Raw genomic sequence first — 13,259 nt, forward strand, 5'->3', positions numbered from 1 at the left:
TTCATGTATTAAGTGTTGGGAGAGGGCTTTTTGGTGATGCAGCTGCCTCCAAGCTACCCATGTGCCTGCAAGAAACCCCACTAATCTCACTGACTCAGCAATTTAGACTTGGGTGGAATCATTTCTTTGTTTTGTCATGGTGCCCTATCTGTGTCGGATGGACATTTATTCCCATTTTCTGGGGAACAGTCATGCAACACCAGGATGAAGGCTGAAAGTGTGACAGTCTTAGTTGGATTCTTATCAAGTCATCCAGGAAGCATACGCCAACAATTTCTCGTATCTGTTTAATGGTAGTGACCACAGTGGTAACAACAATAAAAACACCCCAACACTAGCATGTACATCTTACATTAGAACTGACTGATTTCTTACCCCAGTGGTTTTAGGACTGGGCAAAGAAGACAAAGGCTTTTCAGACCCTTCTCTCATCCACTCAGCCCTTGGTGGTCTGGGCTCTCAGGAGAGAGCCAGTTGACTTCTGGTCCTCCTGTGGAAGAGAGAGTCTCCCTGGCTGAGTAACACTTCAGAGAATTGAATCAGTGGCCTGGCTTCACTCAGTGGACTGTGTGTCTCCCCAGGGTTTGGGGGAAGCAAGGGTGGCTGAACTAGCACATCTGACGTCCTTCTGGGCACCTCTGCAGTGTGTATGTCTGTGGGTCCTTGGTTGCTGCAGGAAATACCGGAGTTGTGTTCAAGGAGGCTCTTGCCCTGTGTCTGAATTTGAGGGATCACCAAGTGGGCGGGTTTGAGGGGGAGCAGCTTTTGGATGTGTCGGACAGCAGCTTTACATCTCAGACTAGGATGAAAAAACAAAACAAAACAAAACAAAAGACAACAGAAAACAAAGTCAGATGACTTGAAATCGACAAAGTAGTGACAAGGTCAACACTATCTTCCTTCCCTAAGATCGGTTTGCTCGCCCGCCCACTCTCCTCTCCAGGGGCCAGAAAAATCTCACAACCCTTTCTGCACTCTTAGCATCTTCTCCCAGGAAAGGGACCGCCCGGCAGCCTCACTCTGGTGATGGAGGATCTCTTGACTTTAATAGAGAGATCTCAGGCTGTCAGCTTGCTGGGAGGGAAATGTATTTGGGATGTAAAAGGATGTCAGAGCTATTTAAATCAAATCTAAGGATGGCACACTCCCTCAGGGTAGACATATTGAGGGAGGGCTCCCCTCGGGACTGAAACACTCACCTTCCGCACATTGCCTATCCAGTCGAGATAGGCAGTGACCTTGGTGTACACGCCAGGAGTACTTGGGCCCCCACAGCCATGGCCCCAGCTCACGATGCCAACTACCTGCCACTGCTCAGAGTGGTACATCAAAGGCCCACCACTGTCACCCTGTGAAAAGCCAGGGCAGGAGTTGCTGGCAAGTGGAGGGATGGGTGGGGGTGGGGTCTGGGAAGGGGCAGGGCGGACAGACACTGTCTCTAAATCTGCTATGTTCGTGGTCCACAAGAGAAGATTTAGAGATAGCTCTTGAATGAGGATTTTTTCATGTCTGGGGTTGGGAGTAGCCTGAGAAATTCGGATAAAAATGGCTCCAAGGATCGTCTGTAGGTCTGGGGAAGTAAGGAGGCACATAGGAGTTACTCAGAAGTCCTGGTGGCCTTGGAGATAGGACAAGGGCACATGTACCAAAGCTCATGCAGAATGAGATGATCTTTCTAGTAAAGTATAGCAGGACAGGGACAGGGACAGAGAAAGTAGACCTGGAGCGCTGTCCTCAAAGGGATCATGGAGGCTGGGTGGAGAAGGTAGCAATGCCATCTTTAAGTGTGAAATGTGTATTTAAATTCTTTCTGCTCATCTATCCACTCATTCCTCCTTCTATCTTCATCAGACCACGTCTCTGCCTTCCTTTTCACAAACAAATGGAGTGCTACAGTCTGCAAGGCTGAATTCATGCGGGGCACCCAGCATGTAGGCTTTCACATCTCTCCAGGACCTACATCCCTCTTGCCAGAACTCCCCATGGTCTCTGGAGGACCCACCTGGCAGGTGTCCACACCACCATGTGGGGTACCTGCGCACAGCATCTCAGCGGTCACTTCTCCCTGGTAGGCATCCTCTGCATTGCACCGTGTGCTGTCAATGACTTGGACGGATGCCTGCAGCAGCGTGTCAGACATCTTTCCTGGGAGGTTGAAAACATATCTCCTCACTCTCACCTTTACCGGCAGCCCTTGTGACTTTTCTGGGCCATCAATACTTTTGGTGGGCTTTTCTGAAGTACGTTCCTTTTTCTTATTACCGCTGGGGAGGGTAATAAGACTCACCCCCATTTTGCTCTGTAAAGCCCCATCCGATAACCCAGAGTGGTGTGGCTGGAACGAGCACTTCATCAGAGAAGGGCAGGCAGATGGGCTTGACTGTGCCTACCAGGAAGAAAGAGGAAGAGGGAGATTCTGTACTGCAGTTGGTTTTTTTTTTTTCTTCCCTTTATTTTGTGCTTTTACATGTTGGGGGTCTTGCTGGTCTAAGTGAGAGACTCAGTTAGTTAATTCCTAGAGAGAATAAACCACTTGTCAGTGAGGCCCTCAGCATCGAAACTCTTCAATATAGAGCCCACCTTTGACCTTGTTCACTTCCACCTCACTCTCACGTGCCAAGCCTCTATTTTTCTCTGCTCTAAATCACCCAGGTCTAGGTACGGAACAGCCAGAGGGCAATCTCGGCAGCCTAGGCAATTATTCTTATTCTCCAGTTCCAAGCACGCTCAAATGTGCTTACCCAACCTCCCTGCTGTGGTATCTTGGAACCACAAACACTACTTGGGCTGTCTCCCTGTGCCCCCCACCCCCTGACCTTTCTTCTGGCACATGCACATGAACACATGCATGCATGCACCCACAAGGAAAAAAAAAAACCCAGGAAGCGCTAGGTTCCCTGCTCCTGGAAGAAAGCGAGCAGAAGCAGTCACCCTTTGGCAGGGTTATTGTGCAGGGTCTTGGGCACTGGTCAGGAAGTGAGCAATGGACCAGGCAATTCTTAAAAAAAAAAAAAAAAAGCTCCCTGACAACTCCAAGATCAGATGGCTAGGGCCTCCCAAATGGAGCAAAGAGACTTGGAAGGCTGTCTGCCAGGGAAGGTGTGGATGTCAGCTGACAGCTAGAGCAAGTCTGGGGCACCAGCGATATTGGGATGGTATAGTAGGTGGACACCCATGGGCAAGCAGAGGTCTTGAGTGGGAACACGACGTGTCCAAAGCCAACTCTTACCTGAGAATGTGAGGGGCGACTGCAGCTTAACGAGGGCAATGTCCTTCTCTTTAGGGTACAGGGCATTGTGCTCAGTGACGAAGATCTTGGCCACAGCCAAGGACGGAAAGTGGCCCAGTTTGTCTGAGCCGACCCGCACCTTCCAGCTGGCCACATCAACATGCTTCCTAGGGACAGAGGTGGCTAGATCAGACGGGAGCCAAGCGCACAGAGGCTCTGCCTAGGGCTAGGAGTCCAGGTCTGCTGACGCTTTAGGAGGTCATGTGTTGGTAGGACTGGAGCGATGGAAAGGGGCCATCTGAGAGCCACCCTCCTGAAGCCAGATTATAAGCTGAGATCTGATTCTTCTTCTTCATTAAAGGTGCCCAAGGAAACTTGTACCTGGAGGGCTTGGGAAGGGGGCTGCCCCATTCCTGGGCATTCCTGGCAGTGTCTCCTCCATCCTTGTTTTTGTCTTTACATTGTGATCTGTTGAGTCATTGGCGTGTGTTTATTGTCTCCACACCAGGCGCCACCTGTGTACATGGACCTCTCCTCCTCCCATCCCCCCAGGGGAGTTAGAGCTCTTGTCATTCTTAAAATGGTGTAAAACCCCTGATCTAAACTGGGGCATCTTGAAGGCAACAATAGGGAACTAGGTGATGCACACGGCCTGAAGGGGGTTGGTTCTTGGTACGCACTAGATGTGGAACGAGGTTGATGAAGGAAAGTGAGGAAGGCGAGTGAAGCCCTTTCCCAAGGCCTGGATGGCTCTCTCTCTGCCAGACTGAACAACACTCTCTCTATATTTGGTTTTAGTCTCTAGACACAGGCAGTGACTCTAGACCCTGGGGCCGTTTCCTGGAAGACTTGCCAGGTGTAGACAAGCTCTTGGGAGCCCACATGAGTGGAACTGTGCACACTGTGGGGTGACCACCCTGGGCATCTCAAGCTCTTCACCCAACGGAATTCAACCTTGGAGACCAGCACAGATTCCCCAATACTTAACAAGGGCACAGTGGCCATTGAGGAGGCTGTACCCCAGCGATGGTTTCGAGGGGGAGAGAGACGAGAGAAGGGCAAAATCAGGAAAAACTTCAGGTGGCTGGTTCCCTCAGTGGTGGCCTCTCTCCCTCCTGGCTTCCTCGCAGCAGCACTTACCTGAAGCAGTGGGCCGCTGTGAGGACCCAGTGGGCATCCAGGATGCTCCCACCACAGACATGCTGCTTTTTGTACTGGATGCTGACCTGCCAGGGCCAAGAATCCACAGAGGCCTCGGCCCCGCCCACCACACGAGGAGCCTTCAGGCTCTTTCCACAGTCTGGAAAGAGTGGGGAAAAAGGAGGGAGAAGTCAGGTTTCTGGGGAGGGGCTTCCAGAAAGCCCTGGAGCAGGGCCCTCAGGAATGGTCGTGAAAGGACGGAGAGAACCCACGCACACCAGTTCTGAATCATGCCTAGGCAGATAGTGGGTGTGGCACCGCAGGCTGCGCTGACATCTCGTACTCTGTGTGTATTTAGGAATTTAGATTTTTGAACATGAATGTGTCCACTGGGCTGGGAATTTATCATCTTCACACCAAACAAGGCTGTAGAGTCACAAATTCTGAAAGTCCTGTCCAAAACGAACAGTCCCTAGCCGCTCCCCACTGAGTAAACAGATCGTAACAAGCTACTTTGGTATCAGAAGTAAGAAGAAAATTCTAGGAACTGGGTTTCTTCCTTCTGTTAAGGGAGCCTGCCCATTGGCCAGCCACCCTGTCTTCTGATCTACATTCGCATGTGACCTTTGAACTTGAGCTAAACTCTTTAATGTCAGGGCTGGAGAGATGGCTCAGTGGCTAAGAGTGCCTACTTCCTCTTTCCCAGAGATCTGAGTTTGGTTCCCAGCACCTACAACAGGCACCTCACAACCGCTTGTAACTCTAGCTCCAGGGGATCTGACGCCCTCTACTGATCTCCACAAGCGCTGTCCCATAATTTAAAAAATAATAACTGGGTGTGATGGTACATGCCTTTAATCCCAGCACTCAGGAAGCAGAGGCAGGTGGATCGCTGTGAGTTCAAGGCTAGCCTGGTCTAGAAAGTGAGTCTAGGACAGCCTAGGCTAACACAGAGAAACTCTGCCTCGGAAAACCAAAATAAATAAATAAATAAATAAATAAATAAATTGAAGCAAGCAAGCAAACAAACAAACAACCCCCCCCCAAAACTCCAGTGCCATCTCTCTGCCCTGTTCTGTGCCTCTCTGGTCTTGTGGACATGCCCTGCCATGATTATCTTTTAAACAGGGAAGCCTTCACACGGTGTCTCCTCTGCCTGACCAAGTGCCTGCCAAATGCTATCTGAGGACCCTGCTTTCAATTTGCCCCTTGGCTCACTCACTCAGAGCTTCTTGGTTGGCAAGATGGGGGTCTAGACTCTTCTGGAGTGCTTCACGCGGACTTTACATAAAGCTTCTGTACAACCAGTGACCTGCTTGGAAGTCCCTGGAACAGTTAGGCTATGGTTTGAGTGTGCCTCCACAAAGGTGGCAGCTTGGCCCTGAGTATGGTGGGGATGAGACAGTGGGTGAGTCCTTTAAAAGGTGGGGCCTAGTGGCCCTTAGGTCATCAGAGAAGCTGCCCTTTCAAAGGATTAAAGCAGTTTTCTATGATCGCTGAGTGCATTTAAGAACTTAAGTCAGAGGCTAGAGAGATGGCTCAGTAGTTAAGAGCACTGTCTGCTTTTCCAGAGGTCCTGAGTTCAATTCCCAGCAACCACGAGGTGGCTCACAACCATCTATACATAAAATAAACGAATCTTGAAAAAACAAAACAAAAACAAACAACAACAAAAAAAATGTAGGGCGTAGGATGAGACAGTGCCCACTCTGAATTGTTTCCTCCACATCCCATCACATGACCCACCACCCAGCGTTAGGCCAGCACTTGAGGCCAAACCAAGGTGGCTTTCTGGTCTTAGAACCTCCAGTTTCTAAAACTGTATGCTGAGCAAAACTCTTTCTTATGATGTCACCTCACCTCAGATATTTCATTACGGTAATAAAAGTCTAATACAGTCAGGTCATGGGCTTTGAGCAGATGTCAGGAGTTCTTAGTATTAACCACTCAAAGGGACACTGATCTATCACAGAGTAGTGTGGATAAAGGCCTTTCTTCTTGCCCATTGCTGGCCTAGGCCCCCAAACCCTCAAAGACGGGGCACACTCACCGAGGCAGCGCAGGGAAACCAGGGAGCCCGACATGCAGGATCTGAAAGAGAGACACAGGTAGGGTGGGGGTGTGGGTGGGGGTGGGGGACTGTGGCTTCTGTGTCCCCCCTTGTCCGGGAGGCTGGAACTCAGCCATTGTGAACTGCCGATTCAACCTTGTCCCCCAAATACTGGGGAACCCCAGAACCTTCATCATTGGCCTAGAAGTGTGTTAGTACTCGGTGTGATTCGATTTGGTTCAACACCCCCATTTGCTGTGCATGCCACGTAGGGAGCTCCGCCTCGTGCAAAGCCGGTCTGGGCTCACGGCAGCCCTGGCGGGAAGGGAGCAGAAGCTGTGGTACTGCAGCCCTTGCAACCGGAAGAACGGGATTTTGATGGATGGAGTCATGCCCATGGTTTTTCTACCAACTCTGTCTCTGTCAGGATTTACTGCGATACGCATCTCTCCAGTGCCCTGAATGCTAAGGAGCCAGCCTGCCCCTGGAGCCTCTGCTGGGGAGCCTTCTTTGTAGCATTAGAAGGTGCTGCTTTGGCTTGGCGGAAGTGATGGAAAAGAACAAAGCTACTTTGGGGCTCTTGCCTGGCAGGCAGGTAGCTCATTAGGGAACATGAGGTAGCAGTGGAAGGTGTTAATCTTGACTGTTCAGGGAGATGGGCCATTGGCATTGCACGTTGTATTTTTTTTTTTTTTTAAAGGCAACAGATGATAGATATTCTCTGAGCCTGAAAACGGGATTCCATAACCCTGGACATTGAATGATCGGCAAGGGCAGGTGCTTCTCCCGTTGTCTGGCTTGTGTTCTTCTGCAGCCCTGAGCCACTTTCCAGTGTGTGTTACCTAGCCTCTGTAGGTCAGAACGTGTCCTCTCACTTACCCACTTGAATTCTGCATCTGAAGCTCCTGGCTGTTTCCCGTGACTTGAGCGACAGCGAGGTCCTGGTCTGGGCCAATCGCCACTGCTCTGTACGTGGGTTGGCTGTGGTAGGGAGAGTGAACCGTGGGCTGGGGCAGAGGCTGGAACTGGATGGCAGGGAGAGCCCCTGTTCCCGGAGGACAGGGAAGTGGGGAACACAGGTGGGCTAGGCTATCAGGACAGGGTTGGCTTTCCTGGGTCAGAGTCCCACAGAACTCAGCCCAAAGAAGGCTGCTGCAGCCTTGCTCTCTTGGGCAGGGACTCCTGGTCCAGAAGGCAGAGAGCCATGCAGAGGGCCAGGGGTCTGCTTTCCTCACACTCAGCTCTGTCCCTATTTCAGAGGCCCCAGTATCTCTTCAGGTTCACATTAGTGGGAGCAGAGAAGCAAAGGAACCCGGATGAACGCCTGTCTCAGCACAGAGAAACTGGAGTATGGATATCTGGTTTTCCAGACAAGGGACCAGGAAACTGGAGAAGCTTGCATCCATTCTCACGGGAGTCCAGGGGAGCTTCCTGAAACTTGGACCACCCTCTCTCGCATCCCTTCTGCTAATCCATGTTTGTCTTCTTTCAAACCCTGGATTTAAATCCTCCTCCTCCTCCTCCTCCAGGAAGCCTTAACTACTCTGCTCTCTGACTTTTTCTTCCCCAAACCTGCGTCTTCTAAATCTTTCCCTTCTTCTTCTCCAGTCTGTCTTCTCAGGTCAAGCTTTGCACAGACATCCGGGGTCAATCCATATCCCTGGCTGGCTGGTCCACCCGTAGGCAATGCGAGCACTTCTTGCGTGAACCAAGTGCAGGGTCTGGGAGGGGGTGATTGGAGTCTCTCTAAAGAGGCCCCAAGACCTAAGTTCTCATATGCTGGCCCTGACACCAGTTTGGTGTGTGACCATGGGCAAGTCACCTTTGTTCTGTGTATTTCCCTGAGTCCCAATTTTCTTTGTAAAATGATGTGGGAGCCCGGTGGTCCCTGGGGTTCCTTCAACACTGGACCACCTATGGGTTTGTGTTCCTAGATAAGAAAGGCTTCCTTTTGATCCAGGCAGGAAAGAAAACAGATTTGAGCAGAGAGCTCCGACCCAGAAGGAGAAAGGATGTTGGTAGTAAACATCCCAGGAAAGCTAACCTATGCTCACCCAATGCAGCCTGATGGGTGATTTAATGAACTTTGATATCATAAAGCCCAAGACCGCCAGGCAGCTCGGTGCTGTCCAGTGCCTCAGTGCTCTCCAGCAGGGCAGAAATTCTGGGAGGCTACCACTTTAAGAACCTCAGGAAAACCCCCAAGTTTCATAACTGAAACAGCCTGCTTGCTGCATCTGGTCCAGCTGATGCTGCAGTTGGCTGGACTGCAGTGGGGGAGGGGCTGGCTGCAGGTGCTGGGCATGCCTCCTGTTCTCCTTGGAAATGAGGGTGACAGGGTGTCCCTTCCTAGAGGGTGCTGGGAGTTGGGAAGAGAGCAGAACCTTTATAACCAGGGGGCAGAGAGAACGGAGTCCTATGCATTCATTCTGGCTGCCCAGACATCTATTGGACAAAACTTTGAGGCTGTGTTAGAGATCTACGGAGAGAACTCTGTGATCGACTGGCAATGTCTGTCTAGTAGTCATCATTTCTGTCTCAGTTTCTCAGAGTCCTGACGATGGTCAGCCTGCCGGGGAGAGTGGGATTCCTCTCTGCAGCAGAGCACGCGGGGTTCCTGTCTATCCTCCGCAGGCAGGCTCCTGGAGGCATCACTTCTCACTCTCCCTGCCTTCACTGACGAAGCCTTGTGGGCAGAGAGAATTCCCAACGAACAAACAGATGCCACGAGAACACGTTGGTGTCCAGGAATCAGGTCATGGCGAGTACAGACTCCAGCCCTCTACCTCCCGGCTTCTGCCTAACCAACCTGCTTACTCTCTCAGAGCCTACTTCTAACACGGGTTTAATAATAACCGTGCTGTGAGCTTTCTGCCAGCATCAAGTGAATATACGTCTATGTCATGCTAATTACCCCTTGTGCGCCTTCCGCCCACTCCGGATTTGGGCTTTGCAAGTCTGCAGTTCTCAGAGAGAGCTGGGACTCTGGTGATGGGCCCCCAACAGAATCAGGTTGGTCCCTGCTATTTTTGTGCTCAAGTGCTGCGAATGGAACCCAGGGCTCTGCATGTGCCAGGCAAGTACTCTACTGCTGAGCTACACCCCCAGTCTCCCTTTCTGCTAAATTTTACCCAAGATGACTTTGAGTATGTAAATTAGGCTTTATGTTATGGTCAGGGAAGACGTCTTACAAAAGGGAAAAGGAGAGGTGGCTGGCGAGAAAAGGGCTCCGTCCTCCTCTTATGAGATCGGCGTTGGTGCCTCTGGAGGAAACTGAGGCCGGGACGATTAGCCTTCATGCAACTTGTAAATGAAAGTGCAGGGATTCAAGTACAGGTCTGTATGAATCCCATGCCTGTATTTTTAGGTAAGAGGCGGGCAGGGAGGAAAAGAAGAAAAGAAGGAAGGAAAGGAAGGAGGGAGTGAGGGAGTGAGGGAGGGGAGAAAGGAAGGACAGAAAGAAGAAAGGAAGACAGGAAAGGAGGAAGGAAAGAAGAAAGGCAGGGAGGCCAGGAGGCAGAGAGGTTGCCCGTGTGAGGTGACAGCCTCCTATGGCCTTACTTGAGTACCTGTCATAGCCCATCTGTCTGCAGGCTGTCTTGGCCAGCACTTCTGTGAAATTGTCAAAGCAGGCAGAGGCCCAGGTCCCTGTGGCTGCATCCAGCACCTGCAGAGTGGATCGGTCCTTGGAGAGGCGAACTGAGAGGGAAGGAGCCTGGGTCAGCAGGAGGGTAGGGGCTCTCTAGCCCAGCCCTGCTTCCTGGCTGCTGCACCCCAATCCAGAATAGAGAACATGTTCATCAAGGAAAGTTCTTCCATTTGACTACAGCCTGATTTGGACAGCAGCTAGCGGGGACCACGACCAGCTCCCCAGGGGCAATGATTGACAGCTTCTCTTTTTTTGCTCACATAGGTATCAGTTTTGATGATCAGTGACATAATTGCTCTACCATGGCGCACACAGCTTGACAAGTTTGGGGGAAATGTCTCAGCAGGGGCCTGGCAGCTTCTCCCATGGAAGGTCAGAGAGAGAGAGAGAGAGAGAGTTGAAGTGAAAACTTCTATTGGCACTAGAATGGCAGGTGCCCTTAAGCATTGGAGTCTACTAATAAGAGTCAATATATAGGAAGTCACTCAGTCTTACTTGTCAAAGGGTTTTTATTACCCATCTTCTGGGCTAAGTGTTAGTGGGTCAATCCAAGCTGTACAATCTCTGTTTTCATGCTTAAAACATTTATTCCTTCAGTGACCTCCCTCTGTCCGGTTCCCTAGCACATTACAGTAAAGTAAACACTATGAATAGAAGGGTGGCTAAGTGGTTAAGTGACATGATGGTCACATTTCTAGTCTCCTTGAGGAACCCTCCAAGGTCACGCACTCTATTCCTTTTTGTCAAAAACCAAACCAAAACAAAAAACACCCCCCCCCCAAACCAGGTACAGCCAGCACAGTATTGGCAATACCCCTGTCCTCCAGGGCCGTTAAACGCGTTTTGAGTGTGTGTCCTGCCCAGTGCTGGGATCTAAAGAAAGACGTGCCATGGCCCTGCTCTTGGGAACCTTTTCCAGCAGGGCTAGACCCTGACAAAGAAGGGGGCCAGAGAGCCCACCCGAGCAGACTTCTTCCACTGTTTCTGCCCGTCAGTCTCAACTCACCTGCCACTCCAGGCTTTTCGGGGAAGTTCTGGACACAGTGGTCCTCATCCTCCCCCAAGGCGCAGTCAAGGTGGCCGTCACACACCTGCGCCCTCGGGATGAAGGTCAGGGGACTTCGGCAGACGAAGTAGTATTTATCCAGAATCACCTTGACTGGAAGGCACATTACGGAGGGGCAGAGAGGGCTGGGGGTGAAGCAGGGAGTCCGGCAGAGAGAGGGCGCTTTTTCCCAAAGTCAGGCTGGCTAGGGGCAGGCAGCTAATTTTAAAAATAAATTGTGTGTGTGTGTGTGTGTGTGTGTGTGTGTGTGTGTGTGTCCCCTATTGGAGGTTGGAGGACAATTTTTAAGAGTTGGTTTCAGGTGTTTTGTTACACTAATGGAAACCCGACTAACACAATCACATTAGTTTGGGCCAGCCACGGTATGAGAAGAAAATTTTTTTTTCATCTCACAACAACCCTAGGCTCACAAGGATCGGGGCGATGTCTGAATTGTGGATAACCCATCGTTATTACTTTGAGGACCTGCTCAGCCAGAGACCTGGAGTCCTATCCCAGCCTCTATCTGTTTGCCTCTCCTGGGCTCTGAGGCTCAGTGTCCAAGTGTTCAAGCAGAGGATCTCTGTGTGTCATCCAGTGGCAGATGTCTGCTGCTAGTGTAAATGTCATCACACCTCTAAATACAGGCTCCCCAAGGGGGAGACATGCCCAGGTTATACAGGCACTACATGCCCTGGGTCCCAGCTCTGCCTGCTACACACTCTGGGTTTTTGTTTTGTTTTGTGTTTTTTGTTTTGTTCTTTGCTTGTTTGTTTTTGGTTTTTTGAGACAAGGTTTCTCTGTGTAACCTTGGCTGTCCTGGACTTGCTTTGTAGATCAGGCTGGCCTTCTAACTCACAGCGATCTTCCTGCCTCTGCCTCTCTGAGTGCTGGGATTACAGGCGTGCGCCACCACACCCAGCTCACTCTTGGTTTTTAATCTGGGTTCTTCACACAAGGTATCTTATTATTGCTCATGAAGCGTAAAGCCATTTCGTACATAAGGGGCTCCGTGGACTTCTTCATGGCCACACAGGTTCCATGGGGAGCCACAGTCGATGCCCATCCCTGACTCCTACGCTTGTCTCCCAGGCTCAATTCCCTGCTGTGAACGCTGCTGTAACTGTGGGAATCATTGTCACAGGGTGGGCTGCCTCAGAACACATTAGGGCTAATGAAGACTGAGCCTGGGCTGGGCAGAGGGTTCCACCTGCCTGGTCATCCTCCCTGGCCCCTCCTCTCCCTCCAGTCTCTATAGTCAGAAATCCTCTCTGGCCTGCCAGACAGTAGGGCTGCACACACACCCCATCCCGCCCCCTCACCCTGCCCTCCACCAGCTGTCAGTTTGCAGAAGATGGGAAGGAGGCGGCTGGGGGTGGGCACCTCTGCCGCTGCCTGTGTGGGTTTGGAATGGGTGCCACGTGTTTAGCAACCATCTGGGAAGAAAAGCCATCTGGGAGAACTGGGGGATGCGCTCACCTTCCCCTTTCACTCAGAAGGCTCCCTCTAAAGCAGGGGTGGATACATGAGGCATAAGAATTCATTTTTCTCCCCCCAAAGCCTTGTGCGGATCACCTGCCTATGACTGTGGGGGCAGGAGGACGGGTAAGGGCTGTGGCTTGCTGAGGGGGTGAGAGTGAGAAGGGGAACTACCCCTTACTGATGGCGGTGAGGGCGGGTGCTGTCGCATCTGGGGGTGGGGTGGGATGGGGTGAAAGCTATGTTAGGGTCATGACTCACTGAGGATGGCTACGATCGCGATGGCTACCAGGCTCAGCACCACCGCGATGATGGGGACCCCCACTTTCTTGAAGGTCTCCAGGGGCCTGCGGGGTTTCCGGTAGGAAGAGACATCTGCAAGGAGAACAAGACAGAGGCAGGAGTGTGCCGACAGCTCTTGGAACCCATCCCTGCCCCAAGGCCATAGTCTTCTGTCCCTGGCTTGTGTCTGGTGACAGTTTTGGTTGGTGGGGATTACCCCTGCAGGCAAAGCTGGGCTTTATGAACACGTGTTCGCTCCCCTCCCCTCCCTTGCCCAGGTTTTACTCTCATAACCGTTTCTCAAATGAGCTGGCAGCCCGTGCCTTGCCTTGCCCTAGCCTGTATAAGAAGGTGTCACTCTTGCTGTGTCTGACCTGCACCTGTG

The 13,259-nt window shown here is 51.4% G+C and overlaps 1 protein-coding gene across 1 annotated transcript in view; it reads right to left on the minus strand.

Moving 5' to 3' along the window:
* Nucleotides 1–272: 272 nt before the first annotated feature.
* Nucleotides 273–13,259, minus strand: part of TMPRSS4 (transmembrane serine protease 4) — a 32,841-nt gene continuing 19,854 nt past the window's right edge. The window contains exons 3-13 of the mRNA XM_084784262.1: nucleotides 12,854–12,967; nucleotides 11,075–11,227; nucleotides 9,989–10,118; nucleotides 7,299–7,400; nucleotides 6,420–6,460; nucleotides 4,370–4,529; nucleotides 3,230–3,396; nucleotides 2,288–2,386; nucleotides 2,003–2,145; nucleotides 1,200–1,349; nucleotides 273–799 (exon numbers count right to left, since the gene is read on the minus strand). Coding sequence (XP_084640388.1) covers nucleotides 788–799; nucleotides 1,200–1,349; nucleotides 2,003–2,145; nucleotides 2,288–2,386; nucleotides 3,230–3,396; nucleotides 4,370–4,529; nucleotides 6,420–6,460; nucleotides 7,299–7,400; nucleotides 9,989–10,118; nucleotides 11,075–11,227; nucleotides 12,854–12,967 — 1,271 coding nt within the window. The 3' untranslated portion in view covers nucleotides 273–787. The remainder of the gene's footprint in view (nucleotides 800–1,199; nucleotides 1,350–2,002; nucleotides 2,146–2,287; nucleotides 2,387–3,229; nucleotides 3,397–4,369; nucleotides 4,530–6,419; nucleotides 6,461–7,298; nucleotides 7,401–9,988; nucleotides 10,119–11,074; nucleotides 11,228–12,853; nucleotides 12,968–13,259) is intronic.

This window comes from Acomys minous (assembly GCF_964271855.1).
Source record: "Acomys minous genome assembly, chromosome: 5".
Classification (NCBI taxonomy): domain Eukaryota; kingdom Metazoa; phylum Chordata; class Mammalia; order Rodentia; family Muridae; genus Acomys; species Acomys minous.